Here is a 22,826-nt window from a genome sequence, read left to right on the forward strand (position 1 = left end):
TGCGTCTTCTCCATCCCAGTGAGAAGGTCATGACCTCACACATCCCCAGCTGGCCTAACAGCACCCCAGGTCGACCTCCTGCAAGCTTGGCTTGCTCAGCCACAGAGCCACAGGGTCAGCATTTGGTCAGATCACATGAAATCAGGGGGCAGAAGCTCCTGCCAGGCTCAGAACTTCCCACAGGCCTCCCCGAATGCCCAGCCCTCTCTCCCCCTTCTCCCTCCGGCTATGGCAGGGCCATCCTTTCTCCTTACCAAAGGCTTTGGCGACATCTCCAGGACATGTGCAGCCACCATCCTTTGAAGAGAAAAAGGAGAGGATGTCAAGATGGTAGAGGCCCAGCCAGGCCCTCCCACCTCCCAGGGAGCATTTCATGACAATGATCATGGTGGCCCAGCTAAGCACCTGCCACATCAGCTGGTGTCCTAGCTTGCTCATTCAGTGCCCTGGGCCTTGTGTATTCCATCTTCCATGCCCCATTCTCTTTCCTCTGAGGGTCAGTAGTTGGCACTCCTGACTATCATCCTCTGCGCCCAAGTGCCTCTGTCCAGAGACCTGGACTTTTCCTTTGCCAATCCATTATGTAACACATGCGGCCACTCTGCAGTCCCAGCTCATTCTAACTCTGAATTCACCTTTCCCTCACATCCTGGTGAGAGGTGAGGACTGATTTAGTGCGAGCACTGAATTACTGAATTACTTTAAGAGCTAAGGAAAGGACATGGAGTTGGCTCCTTGATCTGTGCAGACACCCCACATCTCCTGTTCCTCATGTCCTGTGCCTTGTCACCGTAGTAAAGTCAGCGCCTGCGCTGCACACCCAGCACAGGCTAGGGCCAGAAGCTGGTCCCATAAGCAGAAGGACAGGCTGGGGTCTTGGGCTGCCACCAGGCTCACCTCTGGGAAGTGCTGACACACCAGCAACACAGTTCCGTTTCTAGGACACAGAGCCTGAGGTTCCCCAACAAACACAAGAACCCAAATGCTTGGGTTGCTACCTGCGGGGTCTGAGTGACGCTGAAGGAGGAAGAGGGAGGGATAGCACCCTGGCATGGCAGCCAGGCCCAGGGGAGAAGGAAGCAAAGGGACAAAGGGAGATGGAGTCGGGTGGGATGAGGTGACAATGAAGGCCTGAAGCCCAGGCGAGCCTAGGTGTGTTCAGGGTAGTGTGGCCGCAGCCTGGAGCTGGGCATGGGCCTCACAGAGACACTGGAGCCTCCGAGGGAAGCACCTGCCCCCAGAAAGTGGGCTCCGACTCTGGACGGGCCAGCAGGTGGGTAAGGAATGGAGAACATGGGCCCTCTGGGGTGCCCTGGGGGACAATTTGCATGAAGGTGACAGCTCACCTAGGTGGGGGTGCGGGTGGGGGTGGGGAGGCACTACTCAGAAGCGGAACAAGCCATTCAACAAGAGCACGGCACCCTACGAACATGAGGGTCACAGGGTTCTGTGACTCAACTCGGTTTTGAGTTTGTTTGAGACAGGATCTCACTACGCGACCCAAGTAGGCCCCCTTGTGCCTTTACCTCACCAGGACTGGGATTCCAGGCACGGGCCTCCATGCCTGGCTTGACGCTCTGCCTTTATTAGATTTGACACTACATGAGCTAAAATTCCAAGTCTGCCCCTTGGCAGTGCATGCCTGTAACCCCAGCCAGGAGAAGGTGGAGGCAGAAAGAGTCCAAGGTCGTCCTCAGCTACACAGTGAGTTCAAGACTAGCCTGGGCTCTGCAAAGTCCTGTCTCAGCAATGACACCAACAAAATCTCTGCCCTCATTTCCTTGTGTTTCTGATCAAAAGGCAGGTGTTGAAAACTTGCTCTTTCCTTTCAAGGACATTTTCTAACTGTAATTATTTGCTCGAGCAAGGACTGTGTGGTCCCTTGTCCTCTATGGGGCTGCAGGTAGACTAGGTGAGAGGAGCTCTCTCCAGACAAGGCCTCTGGACAAAGCCCTCCAGGCGAACACAGTGATGGGGTCACTTCACGCCTTCTACTGCTTCCAAGCCTGGGCGCTTCTGCTTGCCACCTTCAAAGGTACAGTCTCCATGAATCTTTTGCTCTCCATCTGTTAGCTTTCTGGTGCCTTCTTTCTCTGGCAAAACCAGCTCTACACAACAGTATTTTAAACCATAATCTCCAACAGATTAAATAAACTCAGGATCCCCTTTAAAATAAATAGGTCCAAGCAGGGCGTGGTGGCCACGTTCAAGGCCACCCTGAGACTACATAGTGAATACCAGGTCAGCCTGGGCTACAGTGAGATCCTACCTCGAAAAACCAAGTAAGTAAATAAATAAAATACAATAGATAGGTCCCTGGGGCTGGGGAGATGGCTCCATGGTTAAGATCGCTATGTAAGCTTAAGGGCCTGAGTTTGATCCACAGAACCCAATGAGGTAGTTAGAAGTTATGTCCCCCAATAGACTCAGGTGTTTTATTAACATCTGTCTTCAGTGGCCCAGCTAGAGGAGGTGTCACTGGAGCAGATCCTGGAATCCAGCTCTAAGGAGTCACTGGAGTCAGATCTGATTTCTAGCCCAGGGGTATGAAAAGGGTTCCCGCTGTTTGCTGCCTGTGCGAGCGTGCTGTAGCCGGCTGGGGGTGGGCTCTCTCTGCCGCACGGGTCTGTGAAAGCGAGCCAACTTCTTCCGCCATTGATGGATCTATAGGCTGAAATAAATTGTAGTCCTCTAAACTGTGCCTGGTTCAGATGTTCATCCCAGAAACGTGGCACTGACTACAATACCACTTAAGAAGCTGAGCAAAGCCATGACTGTCTATACCCACCATTCTGAGGGGGCAGAGATGGAAGGCTCTCTGGGGCTTCTTAGCCAGCCAGCTGACAGGTCCAGTGAAACTTCATCTCAAGGAAGTATGAGGACAAGTGACAGCAGAGGACACATGGACATGGGGCACATGCATCTACACACACGTGCCTATGCCATGCACATGCATGCCCTACACGTACCAGCCCACATGTGCTCAAATACACACACACACACACACACAAAACGTAATATAAAAGTAGGTCCCTAACAATGTGACTTCCAAATAGTTTTGGTCTCTCGTGAGTCACTTGGGTTTATGCTAGGGATATCATGGGAGCTTCTGAAAATTCCACAAGGTCAGTGACGCAGCCTGACTCAGAAGCCCTGGATTACTAGGACCTCAAGAAGGTGACACCTTTTCTTCCCAGGCTGGAAACACCATGGTCAAGGTGACTTCACAATGTACCACAGAGAGGAAACCGTATTTCGTGTCACCCCTCCCCCACTGCTTATGAAATGGACAGGCTGACCACACAGGAGACTGCCCACTGAGCCGGAAGACAGTGCAGACTGCGATTCACATGCCAAGCATGTCCTGAGCCACTGCCGTGTTCCCAGGAGGCCACTCTCCCGCCACCTAAGACACATGTATGTACAGAGACAGTCACAGCTGCCGGCAGGTTGTGAAATGAAACCAAACCAAACAAAAATGTGCTCTATCCTGGGAAAACAGTCAAAGCAGTGACTTCCAAGAGTTAACTTCTCTTGTCTTTCAATACACTTACTGTTAAATTTAAGGACAAACTGACGTTGTAACATGAATGGTCTGCCTTGTGAATTCTCAGCATGGCTCTTCCCTCTACACACTGCTCAGGCCTCAAATACAAAGGATGGTGAGAACATGGAGCCAGAAGACGAAGGATTCATATCAGGTGTACCACAGCATAGAACCATTGTGAACTTGGTTATTTTTTTTTTTTTTAACTCAAACACAAGAACCTCAAGTTGTTATTTTGTTAGATAAGGAGAAAAAAATGAGACGCAGAAATGCTGAGTGACTCTCCTAAGGCCACACAGGTAACGACCACAACAAAACAAGATTGGAACATTTCTGATAACACTTCCTTTCTTCTTTATTTTCCTCAGTCAAGCCTAATTTTGTTGATAAATTCTTCAAGCCCCAGAAAAAAAACATTAAATTATCTGATGGATTTGATTAAGTCTAAGCAATGGCGGTACAAAAAAAAATAATAATAATTAACTGGTCACACCTCAATTCTCTGCCTTTTCTGGACTGCCCTGACCTTTTGCTCTGGCTCGGAAGCCCACGTAGGCTACCACAGATATAAACAGCACTGAAGTCAGACCAGTGGTTCTAAGCACCTGCTGAACAGACCCTATCCTGCAGAGCTTCCTTCCCAACCCCCTGTCACAGAAGTGCTAATTTAGTAATGGCAGTATGACATGAGGCAGCTGGAAGGAAACGGGGTGAAGCAGCAGGTGCCTAAACATCTGGTGGGTTTCCAGCCAAGTTCAGTTCTACTGGCAGAGGCAGAACTCTGAGAAATTCCATCAGACAGAGCAGCGGCGGGGGCGACGGCTGAAGACTCACGGCTGGCTGGAGGCGGTCGCTCCTGCAGGGAGCAAATCTTATACAAGTCAGTGAACTGCATTTGGTCTTCTAGCTACAAACTGAGTTCCAAACCCCAGGTAGACAGTGACCCACCACTGAAGGGCAAACGAAGAATCCTGGAGCCCACAGCTAGAAGTAGCGCCAGCCCAAACTGACACATGCAAGGAGTTGCTCCCGGGGCACCAGAAGGTGAGGCCTGGCCCTGAAGCCAATGCATGAAGCCACATCTCCTGGGCAGGAGCCGCGTTCTCAATCTTCGGGGTGGGTGAGATTAACTAAGAGCACTTGTTAACATCAATTTCCTTGACCTTACCATTGGAGGCTCTGATTCAGCGGATAGGGACTGGGATGGTAGCCCAAGAATTTCTAACAAGTCTTGCCTGGCATTACTGTGGCTAGTGTGGGGTACTACATTTGAGAAAGAGAATGGCTGAGTTAAGGCACGGGGTACTTGTCACAGACACTAAGGTGACTTACATCTAGGCACATGGAACCACTGCCCCTCCTTCCCCTAATCTTTGGTCAAGAAATCCTATAAATGAAGTGGGGTTGAAGTTCCCAGAAAGCACGAGGATGGTTTCTCTGAATGAGCTCATATAAGTCTTTCTCAGTGTGACCTCCAACAATGGAAACCGCGGTTATAGGTGCTACACAGAGCCCAGGTTTAACCCTCTGTGACAATGGAGAGTTATGACTAATCACAGCTGAGGTTTGGGGGCCACTGTGGAGCTCTGTCCTCCAGACATGACATAGCTACTGCCATCTCAAAATCAGAGCTGCCCACATGCTCTCACAAAAATCTGTCTCTAGGGCTGGAGGGATGGCTTAGCACTTAGGGCGTTTGCCTGCAAAGCCAAAGGACCCAGGTTTGGCTCCCCAGGACCCACGGTAGCCAGATGCACAAGGGGGTGCATGCATCTGGAGTTCATTTGCAGTGGCTAGAGGCCCTGGCGTGCCCATTCTCTCTTTCTGTTTTCTCTGTCAAATAAAAATAAAATAATTAAAAAAAAATCTTGTCTCTGACATTCCCCCTAGAAGGAAGGGTGGGGAGGGTCAGTAAGTCTCCCCCTCCCACTTCCACTAGCAACAACTCATGCTGCCCCAGCTCCACCTGGTCTTGGGGGTGCTACATGTACCCGTGGTCCAGCTGGGTCCTGCACAGTCTTGGTGCTACTGGCCGCCTGAGGCTGTTTCCCACGCAGGTGGGACTTTCCGGTGTCGTGGCTGTTTTCGAGTCACCTGTGCTCTAGTAAGTCACCCCAAGAAAGTCACCAGCTCACCCAGCTACACCCAGATGACATCCTTCCTTTGCCCCGGCATCTGGAATGAACACTCACTGGTTCCTGATTTCCCAGGAAACATCATGCAGCAGGGCCCAGCCTCTGAAAGAGTCCAACTCACTAGGATGGGGTCCTCTGGGGGTGCTCCTGCAGCCAGCTCCTGGTAGGGCCTCAATGGGACCTTGACAGCCACTTGCGACCAACCAGAGCACAGTACTCCCTGGTGGTTTCAGTTAGGTGAAAATCCTCACTTGACTCAGCAAAGGCAGATTCACAGCGTGATATCAGCCTTTACACACTACTGTAGTAACTGGGTGCTAATCAGTTCAGTGGGGCAAAGCTAAAAGCAAAGAGTTCTATGTGAAGGGTCTTGGAACTCAGTCGTCAACCACCAACACTTTGGCCATTTGTTCTAGCTTGCAGCACACAGTCGATGCTGGAGAAACACTTGCTGGATGAAAGATTAGGCAGAAGATCACTGCATGATGAAACAGAGGGAGCTCGAGGCAATGCAGTGCCAGTGAACATCTGGTCCACTTCTGCTCTCAGAGCCACAGTGCCAAGCCAAGCCTGGGGGCTTCAATGCCACAGGCAGGCTCACAGGAGATACTGGGCACATGGCATTGAGAAAGAGTACGATACCCCAAGAGCAGGTTGGGAATGAGACCTCAACGAGCTGCCTTGTCCAGCCAAAGCCAACAGACAGTGTTCCACAGTTTGACTGCATTTAGCTTTTTAGAAAACCTAGCATGAGTTCATGTGGGTACCTGGCCTAGCAACTGAAGAAAAGGTCTCAAGGTTGGATATATACAAGTCAATACTAATAAAAGAACCACTAAAAGGATGTCCCACTCCAAACATATGCAATATATAAGCACATGTACTACACGCTCTGCTTTACAAATATGTGTGTATACATACATACATAGAAACAGACAGACTCAGACAACTGACAGGTATATAGATATATAGGTGAACAAGATAGATGATGGATGGGTGGATGGATAGATAGGATATAAAATAGATTAGGTAGGTAGATAGCATAGATGATGGATGGATGGATGGAAGGAAGGATGGATGGATGGATAACAGATTAGATTCTATATTGAGAGAGATGACAGGTAGGCAAATAATCACATAGAAAGAGAAAAGTTGAGAGTGGAAAAGAGAGAAAGATGACATGAGAGATAGAGAGCGTGCCTTATACAGTGAGTTCCCATCTGTGAGTTCAAACAACTATGGATAAAAGTGAAGGATGGAGGGCTGGAGAGATAGCCCAGAGGTCAAGGGGCTTGCCTGTAAGGCCTAATGACCCATCTTGGATTGTCCCACACAAAGCCAGATGCACACAGGGGCACGTGCATCTGGAGTTTGTTTACAATGGCTGGAGGCCTTGACAAGCCCATTCATTTATATTCTCTCACCTTGTAAATAAATATTTAAATAAAATGAGGAATGGAGAAGTGGCTTAGTGGTTAAGCGCTTGCCTGTGAAGCATAAGGACCCTGGTTCAAGGCTCCATTCCCCAGGACCCACATTAACCAGATGCACAAGGGGGTGCATGCATCTGGAGCTCATTTGCAGTGACTCGTGGCCCTGGTGTACTCATTCTCTCCCTCTCCCTCTCCCTCCCTCTCTCTCTGTCTCTCTCTCTCTCTCTGCCTCTTTCTCTCTGTCTGTCACTCTCAAATAAATAAATAAAAATAAACAAAAAAAAATTTATAAATGAAGGGTGGAGAGATGACTCAACAGTTGAATGTGCATGAGGGCCTGAGGGGCCTGAAATTACCCAAGCTTGAATCTTCAGAACCCCCATAAACAGATGGGCATGCATGGTCCACATGTCTATAAGCCCAGTCCTGGGTGGGTCAGAGACCAGAGAATTGCTAGGAACTGAGACCAGCAAGAATCAGTGAAGAGACTCCACTGCAAGCAAAAACCAAGCAAGAGAGCGAGAGAACCCGAGGCTCTCTGCTCCCCACAGGCGAGCCCAGGAGGTTTTACATCAGCACACACACGTGCGTGCAACCACACACACCACGCATACTATGCACATGCAAACAAAAATTCAAGAAAGGGAAAACCACCTACACCTGTCCTTAATGGGCATGGGCTTTTCTTGCCATTATCCCAGGGCAATGCAGTGTAACAAGTGTTTGTAAAGCTCTGCCACTAGTGGGATTCAAAATGACCTGGCGCTTCTGGACCACTGAACCCTCCCTCCTGCTTTCTACTCCAACACAGTGGCTTGGAGATTTCTCAGCACGCCCTTCTCTCTTCCTTCCCCTGTGGGTTTTTTTTTTTTTTCCAATTCCCTTATTTCCCCCTAATTCCATCATAACCTCTTACTCCACAAAATATCTCCTGGCTCCTGAATCAGACACATATGAACGGGTGGAAATGTATTCCCTGTCCCCAGTCCACACTGATTTCCTAACCACTTACAATGTGAGCTTATTTATAAACAGGGTCACTGCAGGGGGCAAGCCACCTCCCCACCCTTCGTGACCCCCATAGGCTCCCCGCCCAGTGCCACCCCGAGACTCACGGAGATGATGTGCCCCTTGAGGCCATGGGCAGAGTCAGCACACTCGATCACAGCACTGAGCTGGGGATAGCCCACCCCGGTCTTGGTGCGAGTGGTACACACAGAACCTGAGCAAAGAGAAAGGGCGATCCAGGCATGAAAGTGCAGGATAAAATGAGGGCCCATCACCTCCCCACAGCCCTGGTCTAGGGACGGGGCACCTTTCCACAGCAGTGGGCACATGCTGGCAGGACAGGGGCTGCTCTATCAGGACCATGGCATCGCCACACACCACAACAGCTGGCCGCATGTACACTCTGGTGCCCAAGGCTATCACTGGCTGGTGTTCTAGCTGTCACCTGTCCCTTCCCTCACCCAAAATGGGCTTCTCCACGATAGCAGACCCCAGCCCCAGCGCCCACGGCAGGCTACTTCAGCCTTCCATGCACACCCACCCGCTTCTGGGGACCCCTTGTCATCCTCCCCCAGCCCTCATGGTTTCTCCACCTTCAGCTTTTGCCAAATTACTAATCTCACCACACTTCACTACCCAGAAACACAAACGCCTCACCTTGTAGGCCAGGCTGATCTAAGATGGAATGGCTTCACCCAGGCTCGGGCCCAAATAAGCCCTCCAGATGCGGGTGCCAGCACAAGCATGTGTCCACACCCTACTCTGACTCAACTCCGGCCCCAAGGGGACCAAACTGCTGGTCTCTCTGGATCTCACAGTGCATCTCACACGCTGGCTACCGGCGGCTCTGGCTGGAGTCTCCACGCAGCAGCCTGGGGTCAGGTGGGTTTCAGCACTCACGCCCCCACCAGGACACCTGCCTGCCTTGGGTCTTTCCCTTTTGACTGTGGTGCCACCAGGTCCCGACGAGCACAGAAATCCTGAGCAGAGCCTCTGCTCACCTTCCAATCTCGCCTTCGCCCTGGTTAGTGAGCACCCCGCCCCATGCTTTGCCAGATCAGGGAGCTCTCTCTCCGCCTCCACACGCAGGCTCATCTCTCCCTGCTGTTTATCACTGATCTGTCGGGTCCCCTGCCGTGGAAAGTTCTCCTCACCTTTCTCTGTGCACAGTGTTGGTCTGCCTCCTGCTCTCGCTCCCTCTCAGCACCCCCCACGGCCCAAGCCCCTCATCTAACCTATCCTCTCCCGTCTTTCAGGCTGCATCCTAATGTCACTGCCCCAGGGAGGAAGTGCAGCCCAGCATGTCTTGCAAGAAGCAGCATTACAATCACTATTTGCGGAGGAATAACAGCTGGGGACTGTTTTCTCTGCTGGGTGGTAAGCTCCGTGGGCTTCGCACTGCTGCCCATATGACACTGAGAAAGGAGCCTCGTTCTGGAGAGCACTATAAATAGCGCTGGAACAGGGACTCAAGAATGAATGCGTTGCCCTCGCTACATACTCACTTAGCTCCTCCTGAATGCCTTGGGGCGCTCTGGGAGCAGTGAAGACAGACCACTTATGGTTCCTCTGGCTCAGAAGGTTACTGCCTTTTAAGACTGGCAATGAGGTAAACTACTATCACACAGTACAGTTAAGAGTCTCCCTGTAGTAGAAATAGTGGAGTTCAAGGTCTTCTCATCCGGTAAACAGTGGAGTGCCAAGTCTCCCTTTATGGTAAGCCTTTAGGTCCTCCCATGGGTTTGTGATCCACTTCCTTCCCGTGCGTGCACGCACCATGTGTGATTTATGCACATGTGTGTGTGAGCAGATGCATGTGCACTATGTGCACACGCGGAGGCCAGAGACGAATGTCAGCTGTCGGCCTCTTACTCGTCCACATACTTTCTTTCTTTTTTTTTTAATATTTTTTGTTCATTTTTAATTTATTTATTTGAGAGTGACAGACACAGAGAGAAAGACAGATAGAGAGAGAGAGAGATAATGGGCGAGCCAGGGCTTCCAGCCTCTGCAAACGAACTCCAGACACGTGCGCCCCCTTGTGCATCTGGCTAACGTGGGACCTGGGGAACGGAGCCTCGAACCGGGATCCTTAGGCTTCACAGGCAAGCGCTTAACTGCTAAGCCATCTCTCCAGCCCTCGTGCACACATACTTTCTTGAGACAGAGTCACTCACTGAGCCTGGAGCTGATGACCAGTGAGCTCCAGTGGCTCTCCTGTCCCCACTCCCTAGCATGTACAGTCATGCTGTGGGGGTTTGATTCAGGTGTCCCCATCAACTTAGCTGTTCTGAATGCTAGGTTCCCAGCTGATGGAGATGTGGGAATTAACACCTCCAGGAGCCAGTGTATTGTTGGAGGTGGGCTTATGGGTGTTATAGCCAGCTTCCTCTTGGCAGTGTTTGGCACACTCTCCAGTTGCTACTGTCTACCTTATGTTGGCCAGGGGGGTGATGTCCACTCTCTGCTCATGCCATTGTTTTGCTTGCCATCATGGAGCTTCCCCTCAAGTCTGTAAGCCAAAATAAGCCTCTTCTTACCCACAAACTGCTCTTGGCTAGGTGATCTCTACCAGCAATGTGACCCTGACTGCGACACATGCCCAGCTGTTCAATGGGAGCCAGCGAAGGACTCGGATGCGTCAGGCCCTCGGGCCTATGTGGCAAGTGCTCGTCGCTTCCCCAGCCCCGTTCCTTTGTTGACGCTATTTTTGGATGGGGTGTCTTTTCTGGAAAAATCTATTGTCTTTAGTCCTGGCTGATACATCTTCTTTCCTTCCCCCCAGTGTTGGATCTGTTTAATAATGGACGTTGGGGGAAGAACTTAAAAACACGGCAATGAATTCATCCTCCACTATGGCAAAAGAGAAAGGCGAACACCACCTGGCCCCCAGGGAAAAACGGCAGCACCCAACCTTAACACAGGCTAAGGACTGAAAAGTTCTAATTCTTCTATTTCCTCCACTGATGTCGCCAAGTAAGTGTTGGCTGAGGGTGTAGCTCAGTTGGCAGAGTGCTTGCTTAATGTATACAAAGCCCTGTGTTCAGGGCTGGAGAGATGGCTTAGTGGTTAAGGCGCTTGACTGCAAAGCCAAAGGACCCAGGTTTGATTCCCCAGGACCCACGTAAGCCAGATGCACAAGAGGGAACATGTGTCTGGAGTTCATTTACAGTGGCTGGAGGCCCTGTCATGCCCATTCCCTCCCTCCTTCCTCCCTCCCTCCTTCCCTCACCCTCTGCCTCTTTCTCTCAGTCAAGTAAATAAATAAATAAAAACATTTTAAAACAAAGCCCTGAATTCAAACCCTAGCACTACATAAAGCAAGGTAGCTGTGTATGTTCTCAAAAGGTCAAAGGGTTAGAAGTTAAAAGTAATCCTCTACTATACTGGGAGTGTGAGGCCAGCCTGGGCTACATGAGACCCTGTCACGAAAGAAAGAAGAAAGAAAGAAAGAAAGAAAGAAAGAAAGAAAGAAAGGAAGGAAGGAAGGAAGGAAGGAAGGAAGGAAGGAAGGAAGGAAGGAAGGAAGGAAGGAAGGAGAGAGAGGGAGGGGAGAGGGAGAAGGAGAGACTCCCACGGGTGGTCCTAATGCTTGAGAGCTGAGAGGAGCATTTGACTGGTGTGCATCAGGTGATGAGTCAGTGTGATAACCAGCAGGTCATTGGTCAGGTTTAAAGCTGGCCTATAACCACAAGCCCATGTGCAATGCTAGGGGTCCTTCAAACATTCATGTGCATTTAGTCTCTCTTGTTTATTGACTGTCCTTAGGGATTATCCACCCCATACCTCCTTCAGGGATCACTAGGTGAAATCTGCTGGCTTTTGTCCACATTAACATTCTGAAATAGGACCACCTACCCCAACCGTATATAAGTTAGAGAGTGCTTGGGGACATCAGAAAGCAGCAAAGTGACATTCCAGGATCTTCACCAGGAAACCCAAGGACATGCTATGAGAAATGTGCTTTGAACTCCTTGAGGAGTCACTCGGGTCTCCATTCTGGCCACCTCTAGGGACCCAGCACCAGGTCCTATTCCCCCGCACAGACGGCCCTGCTGGTCTCAACAGGTCTTACTCACCAGGCCCAACTCCCACTTTGATGATGTCTGCTCCAGAAAGAATGAGCTCCTCCACCATCTCTCCTGTCACCACGTTCCCTGCCTGAGACAAGAAGAACAATGCTTACCATCATTATCATGAAAGACTCTGGGGGGACCAGCGGGGAATAAGAAATTCTAGTCCTGAACCCAGGGATGGGCATGCCCTGAAGCTGCCAGGGCCCCAGAGGATAAAAAGAAAATAGAAAACACGGGACCCCAGTTCCCAGGCCTATTTAAGTCTGAAATTGGTGAGAACACATTCCCTTGGTTTCCTTCACTAGTGATAGGAACACAGAATCTGAGATCAAAAAATTAAAAAAAATAAATAAATAAAAATAAAACCCTTTGCAGGAAGCTGCCTGGATGAGCTGATGAGAAGGTACAATACTGTAAAATTTTGGAACCACAAAGATCTGATAGTGCTATGAACATCTCAGCAATGCTCAAGGAACTGAAAGACACCACACCAGCAGTGAAACACACTATACTGATTAAAATCCTTAGTGTTGGACATAAATTACTTTAGCAAATTTGCAAAAACTCCTGGGGAGTCTTGATGAAATTCCAGTGAGTCGCAATTAGAAAGCTGACCACTTTTTGGTTGAAAATATACCTGGAGTGTCCAGCCCAGTGAGTTCCCATCTCACTGTGAAAGGGCAAGGGGTGCTGACAGACTGCATGCCAGTGGTATGTGCTTCATTTCCAGAGCAAGAAGCTTTGGTCCTAAGAATAGACCCACAGGCAGGAAGCAGTGGGATCTATCAAGCACAAGGATGCATCTGAGTTGGGAATAGTACAAGCTTTGCTTGTGGAGGTTGAGGGGGCAAAAATAGCCCTTTTATTACTACTCAGTGCCCTGTGGATTCTTCAGCTGTTGCCCAGGATACTTGGCAAGGTGCCAGGACTGACTTTCACAACTGTGAAGTCAAATTTTGCAAAATGTCTCCCTACTTATTCTATTCCCACTGAAGCCCAAGGGTCTTGTCACTTTGCGGATTCCCCACAGGAAACTGTCTTTCTTCCTTTTCCAATTTTGAAAAATGATCTGTCATCTCCCAAACCCTCTTCTCTTTCAAACATAGACAAAGTAACTTGAACTTCACAGAAAAGGTTGCTGGGAAAAGGTGCCGAGGAGGGTTCAAAGTGGCTCAAAGACAAGCCCCAGTTGATGGCCTGTGACATCATGGAAGGAGGGCTAGAGTTAGGTTAAAGAGATAACGTGGTGTGCTCCTAAATTCAGAAGACAACCTTGAATACTTTTTGTAACAAAAGCATAAAAAGCTAGAGCTGTCTATAGAAAAATGCAATCTATCTATATAAGTGTGCACATTTATACAATCAACAAGTAACTAGTGAGAGAAAATATGCATGGCTATGACAGAGTGGCTCACCCTAACAACCAAAACCTCTTATAGGTTCACAGAAAAATGCAAAGAAAGGAAATTGACTAGCAAAAACAGGCAATGTTCAACTTCAGTCATATCCAAAATTAAATGCCAAAGGTGGTCTACTTTTCACTTAACAAATTATCAGTACTACTAACTACTAAACACTAACTACTAAAAAGAATACATCAGATAGATTCTCTCGACTAGTAAAATGTCTGTTTTAGTACAATTTTTTTCCTGGAAAGCAGTTTTTCCACATAGAAGAAATGCAAAAATGTATATCCTTTAATCCATGAATTCTGAGATTCTCTTCCAATAAAACCTTAAGGACAAAGGTTATAACAGCACAAAATCACATGTGCTTTTTTCTCAAAACAGTAGCAGTTCTTACTAGCCACATACTGGAGGGAGGGGGTAACTCAATCTGGGGCTCAAACTCAAGGCTTCATACATGTTAGCTAAGTCTTCTGTCAGTAAGCCATACCTCCATCCCCGAGGGATGCTTTATTTTTCTTCTATTTCTTTTTTAAATTTTTTTTTGGTTTATTTTTGGTTTACTTTTATTTATTTATTTGAAAGCGACAGACAGAGAAAGAGGTAGAGAGAGAGAGAATGGGCACGCCAGGGCTTCCAGCCACTGCAGACGAATTCCAGATGCATGCACCCCCTTGTGTATCTGGCTAACATGGGTCCTGGGGAATCAAACCTCGAACCAGGGTCCTTAGGCTTCACAGGCAAGCGCTTAACTGCTAAGCCATCTCTCCAACCCCCTTTTTAAATATTTTATTTATTGAGAGAGAGAGAGAGAGAGAGGGAGGAAGGGAGGGAGGGAGAATAGGCATGCTAGAGCCTCTTGCCACTTGAAACAAACTTCAGATACATGCTCTGCTTTTGTGCATCTGGCATTGTGTGGGTACTGGGGAGCTGACTTCAGGCCACCAGGCTTTGCAAGCAAGTGCCTTTCTCCAACCTGCATGTAAGGTTTTAATGAGAGGTTTGGTGGAATAGGAAATGTTAAACTGCTTTCAGTATAATTCTGGGAGAAATATTAAGATCTCTATTTTAAATTTATTTTTAAAGGGAATCATCCAATGAGGAAGAGTGTGAGCTCTGAACAGGTTCCTGTCCTCTCTCATGTGCACAGTCTAAGCTATTCCTGCACCACCGAAACCAAGCCCAAAGCGAAAGACCTCATACTGTATTGCAAGTATGTGCTTTCTACTGTAAAAGCCAAAACAGTTTAAAAGATGAAAACTAATAGAAGTCAGACCATCCTTTTACCTAGAATTATCATGTCAGCATCTTGGCATATCATTGGCATGTTATGTAACCATCACTATGAAACCACATCCAGAATGTTTCTACCAACCCAGGTAATAACTCATCTACTCGGGTTTTACTGGCTGTCCTGGGGCCTTCTACCAAGAAGAAGAAAGCACTCTGTAGGATGATAAAAGGCCAAAGGTCACCAAGCAGGTCACAGCCTGGATGTGGCCCCTGGACACCAGTTTACCAGTACCCAATGAGGAGCCCCAGAGACAGGGCTCAGCCTGTGTGGCTTCGGGTGCTGCCTGGGGAATGGATGCCTTTCACCTCCCACAACACTTAGTTTGTCACGTGGTTCTAGTGATAGATATCCTTCATTGCTTTCAGCAACACTTCCAAAAGAGAAGAACAGAAAATCCAGGGACCAGATCCTGAGAGTACTGCCAGCCACACTGGACTGGCAGAGCTGCCCACAGCCCCACACCCGCACAGAACAGCCAGCCATGAGTCCCTCCCTCTGGCAGAGGTACCCTGTCTTAGTTACTCTTCTTGTCATTGTGACATTATACTTCATAAAAGCAACTTAAGGGAGAAAGGACCAATTTTGGCCATGGTTTAAGAAGATACCAAGTCCTCCATAACAGGGAAAGGATGACAGTAGGTGGCTCCGTGGTGGCAAGAGGGTGTGACTGGGACTACTCACCTCCTCACATATGGGCAGAAGATGAAGCAGAGACAGGACAGGAAATGAGCCAGGCTATAAACGTCAAGACCTGCCCCCTGGAGATCCACTTCTTCCAGATAAGCCTGCCCTCCAAAGATTCTATAATCTCCCAAAACAGCACCAGCTGCTGGACACCAAGTGCTCAAACACACATGTCTGTAGGGGTCATTTTATAGCCAAATCATAGTGAGCCGTAAACCTCATCTGCTCTGCTGATGACTGAAGAATACAGGAAAACACACACAGAAATGCTGAGGCCAAGTCCAAGGCTACAGGGAGGTTCAGGGTCAGCTAACAGTGGCTGTGATACCACTGCTCCAGAACAGCAGAGCTGGGCCCCAGTCTATCTTAACAGATCAGGCCTGTGCCTCCCTGTTCCACATTAGGTCAGCAATGAAGTCCTTCAAAACCTTAACAGGGGGCTGGAGAGATGGCTTAGCAGTTAAGGCATTTGTCCACCAACAGCAAGGACTCATGTTCGACTCTCCATGTCTCACATAAGGCACATGCACAAGGCAATGCAAGTGCATATGGTCACACATGTGCACAGGGTGGTGCACAAGTCTGCAGTTTGAATACAGCGGCTGGAGGCCTGGCATACCAATTTTCTCTCTGTCACACACACACAAAAAAAGGTCAGTCTGTTGGGCTTGCCTCAAAATAAATATATTAAAAAGAAAAAAACAACTGTCTGGCTTGGCCTAGGTATAACAACAAGATCTTAGATGCTGGAGGACAGGCTACCTGGCTCTGAAAGCCAGACCCACCGCTTAGTGGCTGTGTATGCCTTGGAAAGTCCCCAGCCTTTCTAAGACTGAGCTTTATGTCAAGCTTATGTTGGTGACACATGCTTATCATCACAGCATTCAAGCAGGAGGATTGAAAGTTCAAGAGTTGTACAGTAACACTGTCCTTCCCACCCAGAAAAGTTTCACATCAGAAGAAGTGCTCTTACCTTTATTCAAAGATCTGAAAAAGAAATAGTGACAGAGCCGGGCATGGTGGCGCACACCTTTAATCCCAGCACTCGGGAGGCAGAGGTAGGAGGATCGCCGTGAGTTCAAGGCCACCCTGAGACTACATAGTGAATTCCAGGTCAACCTGGGCCAGAGTGAGACCCTACCTTGAAACCCCCCCACCGCAATAAAAAGAAAGAAAGAAATAGAGCTGGGCCTGGCGCTGTGGGCCTGTCACCCCAGCAACTAATTGAGTTGAATGAAGCAGGAGGATCACAAGTTCAAGGCCAGCCTGGACAACTCAGTAAGCACCTGCCTTAAAGTAAAAAGTAAAAAAGGAGGGATGGGCTAGGATGGAGCTCACTGGTCCAGCATCTGCCTAATAGATGCAAGGCCTACAGTATGTGAAGCCCAAGGTTCAATCACAAGAACAAGAACAAAAGGGATGGAAGAAACAGAAGGAAGGAGGTGGGAAGAGGAGGGCTATATAACAACCCCCCCCCCCAGGTAAGTGTAGATAGGGTATAGCTCAATGGTAGAGTATGTGCTTAGCATGTAGAGCTCTGGTTTGAATTTCCTGAGAGCTAGAGACAGACAGAGACAGAGACAGAGATAGAGAAGATAAAAGACATGAATAGCCTACATTAGTACCATTATCTGCAGTATCTAGAGCGCCCAGAAAAATCTTTTTCCTCTGAAGCAGGCAAGCATTCAGGGCTGGTTACACTCTTTTGTCAGCCAGCACCTCTACCAGGGTCCTTTGCAGCCAGAGACGTGCTGGGGAAATCTCTGCTTCCACTCCCCCACCAAAGCTGCCCTTCGGAGAATAGCAGAAAAAGCACCTGCAGGACCAGGCGAGCCCTCACTCCTGGCTCAGAGGCCACAGTCACCCTCTTCTGGCAGGAACGTTTCCCAGGCTGGCTTCTGGTAAATGTATTGTGAGGATCCCAACACTGGCATTCACACGGTGCCCTTCGGAGCGCGTCCCCACAGTACTCCAAAAACCAGCAGAGAAACTAACATTTTCAGAAACACTGAGAACCAAGGGCATTCATGGATCCTGGAGGTTTCTGAATGAGTCACAGATTTCAGGGGTCAGTGCAAGCAAAGAATGGCTTGGAAATAAACACCACCCTTGCCAGAGTCTTGTGTTTATTGCTAGGAAAACCAAGAGCACCCCCCTCCTTGGGCAGCCAGCGGGTGCTGCCGAGGCCCTCACTGCTGGAGGCTGCCCAGGGGCTGTGGGTACCATGTCCACCCCTCCACCAGTTTTTAGCAAGCCCCAGCTCTCCACCGGCAGCACTGCTTTTTCCCCTGTGTGTCCAGCCTCTTACCTTCCTGCACTGTCCTGTCTCCCCTGGTCTTTGTCCCTGAGGGTGGCACATAGGCCATATAAGTTATGCAAAAAGTAGCTCATCCCAGCTTTTAGCCAAACCAGCCGTGGACCTAGCCTCACCACCAGCTGTTTGGAACAAGCGGCATGTTGAGAAGTGCTATGCACACGACTCCTCTCACTTCTTCAAACCACACTCATCTGCCACTTCGTCAAACCACACTCTGCCCAAACCCTACCTGTCTTGTCTAACTCAGTATCCAGAGCATAGGCCCCCAGTAGAATTTAACTATCTACATGCAACATATGGGTTACAGAACAGCATCCTATGTGAACCCCATGATTCTACAGCCCGTAGAGGCCTTAGGAAAGCAAGATTCAGAAAGCACGTGCTTCCCCATGGGGATCAGCTCATGAGCCACGGTGACTTCGGGAGTGCTGTGGTCTGAGTCCCCAGGGCAGTAGGATTAAGAGGTGAAGCCTTTGGGAGGGGGCTAAGTACACTCATGAATGGGATTAGTCCCTTCTAAGAGGCCTGAGGGAACATGCTTGAGCCGCTCTGCAATGTGAGGAAACTGTCACCAGATGCCTTGATCTTGGGACTTCCAGCTTCAAGAACTGTGAGTAAAAACTTTCTGTTGCCTGGGCCATGATGTTGCTTGGTGGGTAGTGCCTGCTTAGCTTGCACGAAGCCCTGAGTCTGGTCCCCAGAACCACCACATGTGGTGGTTCATGTGTGTAAGCCCATCACTGGGCAGGTGGGGCAGGAGGATCAGAAGTTTAAGGTCATCTCCAGCTACACAACAAATTCAAAGCCAGCCAGAGCTACATGACACCTGTCTCCCCCCAAAAATATTCTGGGCTGGAGAGATGGATGAGCAATTAAGAGCCTTCCTGGTTAATTATAAAAATGAGTGCACCCACAGGTGCTTTACCTTCCTCTGAAGGGCTCCAGGTTCCCATCACAATGAGTCATATCGAAATGTGTAATCTATATGCCATAATAAATGCCCAAATTGTAGTATCTGATCCTGCTATACTGTTGAAAATTTAATCCACATGCCTAGCAAGTGCTCTTTAAATATGATACATTTGATAAGGTTTTAAAATACATAAAGTTCAATTAAAAAAAAATAAACAGCCTTACTGCTTAAGCATGAGGGCCTGAGTGGACCGGAAACAGCTCTGATCCCATTCCTGAGAACCCATGTAAAAGACTGAGCGCGGTCACCCCTGTCCATAGCCCCAGTCTCTGAGGCGGTCAGAGACAGTGACTGGAGAAATGCTAGAGCTCTCTCACAGCAACAACAAAAATGGAATAGAAAACCAGCAGCGGGCTGAGGGAGACACCCTCCAGGAAACAAGCGCAGGAGTAACAGAGGAGGACGCCTGATGTCCCCTGGCCTCCACCGACACAGGGCATGAGCATCACAGCACACACACGCAGCTATACACATCACACCACACATGCTCGACACACACAGTCTTTTGAGAGCAGCTCGCAGGTACCAAACACAGGGCACCACGTTAGTGGCTCTGTGGAGCTCCGACTAGCTGTCAAGTTAAGAAAGGAGGAAAGAACAAGCGGGCAGAGAAACGGCCTCAAGTTCAGCCCCAGGAGCCGCAGAGCCCTACGCAGCTGCCGGGACAGCTGAGGTGAATCGCAGCTACATCATGGAGCAAAACAGACACAAGAGATACAAGATGACCAGAGAGATAATGACCCAAAGCAGGCAAAAATTAAAACGGCATTTAGGAATGTGTAAACAAAAGGCAAAACCAGAGACCAACGAAGAGGGGAGAGATTATATCACGGAGGAGGAACATTTCATCTGTGGCCCCCCTGGCGGTAGGTTCGCTAAAGGGACGCTATGTTGTGGATAGTCAATGCCCACGTTTATACCCTCTTCTCAATGTGTGCCACTCTCCACAGTTTATAGTTAGGAAGGATGTAAAATGGAGACACTAAGCCACCTCATTAAACCCATTTTTTTTTTTCCAATGAGTCCTTCCTAACTAACCTGCATGTCATGAAGCCAGTAAATGGAAATAGCTTCCCAGTTATTAACTCCTTATGCCCCAGAGCAATTAATAAAGTACAGTGGACCAAACGGTGGCTCCCACCTGTCAAGTCCAGGCCTGCCCATAACAGCCCTGGACCCGTCCTCATCTCCCACTCCACGGAATCCATGAGAGACCCAGCCTGGTCCTGCTTTCCCATGCCAGGCAAGGGGCCAGAGAAGTCACGCTTAACACAAAGTACTGCTTCGAGCTGCCAGGTCCCAGCAAGGGGCCAGGGCTCTGTTCGAAGCCGAGGTCTCCGTTCCCTCTTCCGTGCGTCCCCGCACAGAGCTGGGGGCAGGAGGCAGGTGAGCGCCGGGACTAAGGTGTGCAAGCAGGGTGACCACATCACACCCAGAACAAGCTCCGTCAACCTCCCTGCCTGGACACGGAGACGCAGCACAGAGCTGGAGAGGGTCATGGAGGATTAGGTGAATCGTACATTGGTCAGGCCCTAAGTGGCAGTAATGAAGACTCGTAAACACAGGTGTAACTACAATAGATTTTTATCCAAAAGCCCAGTGGTAACACTAGTGATTTCTGCTTTATTTTTCTCCAAATCACCCCTTTGAGAGGTTGAGAATACTCTAACCAGTGAAGATGCTAATCATTAGGAAAATAAAGAAAAGGAAGGAAAGGTCAGGAAACTAAGGTCCAAAAAATGACATCATACCACTCAAACAGCCCTAAGTTGTGTCTTATGAAATGTTTATGGTATAGAATTTATCTCTAGCCAACCTGTCTACTCACAAGTAAGGGACAAAGAAGAAAAGAAATATGCTGAAGGGAAATCCCATCACATGTTTTCAACTTTAAAATATACTGTTAAGGTATAACAAAGACGCCTCCTTTAAAAAAAAGTAAATCTGGGCTGGAGAGATGGCTTGGCGGTTAGGCGCTTGCCTGTGAAGCCTAAGTACCCCGGTTTGAGGCTCGGTTCCCCAGGTCCCACGTTAGCCAGATGCACAAGGGGGCGCACGTGTCTGGAGTTCGTTTGCAGAGGCTGGAAGCCCTGGCGCGCCCATTCTCTCTCCCTCCCTCTATCTGTCTTTCTCTCTGTGTCTGTCACTCTCAAATAAATTTTAAAAAAATTAAAAAAAGTAAACCTATCAGTTTCACATGGTAAGAATCATCAGGTGATATTTAACAAAAATAAGAAGCCAACATCCCATGACGTTAATCAGGACATAAATTTTTGGAGGCAATCTAGTTTTCAGATCTTCCATTGTGCCCACCTGTCCTTTTCCTAGTGATTGTCAACTACTCTGGTTTTATTGTTTTGTTTTGGGAGTATTTTTTTAAAAAAAACTTAAATTTATTTATTTACAAGCAGAGAGAGAAATAATGGGCACATCAGAACCTCTAGTAGCTGCAAACAAACTCCAGATGCACGCAGCACATTGTGCATCTGGCTTTACTTGTGCACTGGCAGATCAGACTCAGGTTGTTAGGTCTTGAAGCCTTAACTGCTGTGACATTGCTCCAGCCTCACTCAACGCCTTTTAATTTTTTTAAATTTATTGGCGAGAGAGAAAGAGCAGCAGAAAGAGACAGCATGGGCATGGCAGGGCCTTCAGCCACTGCAAACGAACTCCAGATGCATGCATCCCTTTGTGCACACGTGCAACATTGCATGCTATGTCCCTGTGCACCTGGCTTATGTGGGACCTGGAGATTCAAACATAAGTTCTTAGGCTTTGCAGGCAAGTGCTTAACTGCTAAGCCATCTCTCTAGCCCCCAACTACTCTTTTAATAAGAGGGAAATAGCAGCTGTGAAAAGAATTCCCTCCCCCAGCACACTGGGCCTCCTGCTTGAGAGCATTCCAGCATACCTACCATAATGGTGTGTTCAGGAAACTTGGCTCGGACCAGTTTCACAAATTCCACAAAATGCTCCGAATAGCCATTGGCCACATCCAGGCAGATGAACTTCACCTGTGGCACAGCTTCCAGGATGCGGCTCATCTTTTCCAGATCATTCTGCCCACTGCCCGAACTCACGGCTACATGCTGTGGCAAAAGGACGCCGAGAGAACAGACATGAGCAGTGTTTAGAGTTGACCTTCCCTCCACCCAAGCACCTGCTCGGGGACCAGAAGATTACTCTGCCCTCTGCAGTGCAACCTGACGCGGGGGCTCTGCCAGGAGACCAGCAACAGCTGTGATCTTTCCCACCCTTGAGTTCTACCCATCCTTCAGCCTGGGCCTCAGCTATAAAATCTTAACAGTAAAAAGATTCTTAAATATTCAGGAGACATTGATCTCAGCTTGTTTCCTGTTCCTGAGCTTGCTGTGTGGAACCCTGCATGGTGGAGCCACTGGCGCAAATGCATAGTCCATGGAAACTCAGAGGACTTGGGAAGTTTCCAGAAGGAACAAAGAGGAGCAGTCTACTCAAGCCAAAGCTGTGGCCTTATGAGAGTACCCCACCCCGTGTAGAAGAAATGAGGAAAGATGCTCAAACTCTTGATAAACAACTCCTGACATGCTTGTCAATCCCAATGCAAAATCCTCAGTTTCAGATACCATGGTCAGCTACATGGTCGACCATGCAGAAAATCCTAGGAATAAACAACTGGTTATGTTTTAAATAACTTTTTATAATACACTGTCATAAATGCTCTATTTTTATTTACTGTGGTTAATCTCTTACTGTGTCTCATTTATAAATTAACATTTTATAGGTATTTCTGCTAGGGGAAAATATGGCCTACACAGAGTTTGGCTGTATGTTCAGTTTCAAGCATCCCCTAGGAGTCTTGGAGCACATCCTTCATGGATAAAGTGGACAACTGAACTGGCTAGGGCCTAGACAGACCCAGGTATGAACATCTTATCTTTGGTGAACAACCTTTTCCCCAATGACCTTATAAG

The 22,826-nt window shown here is 48.6% G+C and overlaps 1 protein-coding gene across 3 annotated transcripts in view; it reads right to left on the reverse strand.

Moving 5' to 3' along the window:
- The window catches only part of Gmpr (guanosine monophosphate reductase), a 44,340-nt gene that overhangs the window by 6,922 nt on the left and 14,592 nt on the right, over window positions 1-22,826 (reverse strand). Inside the window, exons 4-7 of one of the 3 annotated variants that reach the window (XM_004667938.2) lie at window positions 21,789-21,962; window positions 12,203-12,284; window positions 8,231-8,337; window positions 255-297 (exon numbers count right to left, since the gene is read on the reverse strand). In XM_004667938.2, coding sequence (XP_004667995.1) covers window positions 255-297; window positions 8,231-8,337; window positions 12,203-12,284; window positions 21,789-21,962 — 406 coding nt within the window. Of the gene's footprint in view, window positions 1-254; window positions 298-3,941; window positions 4,404-8,230; window positions 8,338-12,202; window positions 12,285-21,788; window positions 21,963-22,826 lie in introns of those variants that run through there. The other 2 variants (XM_045136602.1, XM_045136601.1) reach the window with 2 other exon arrangements.

The sequence above is a fragment of the Jaculus jaculus genome, chromosome 17, assembly GCF_020740685.1.
Source record: "Jaculus jaculus isolate mJacJac1 chromosome 17, mJacJac1.mat.Y.cur, whole genome shotgun sequence".
Lineage (NCBI taxonomy): Eukaryota > Metazoa > Chordata > Mammalia > Rodentia > Dipodidae > Jaculus > Jaculus jaculus.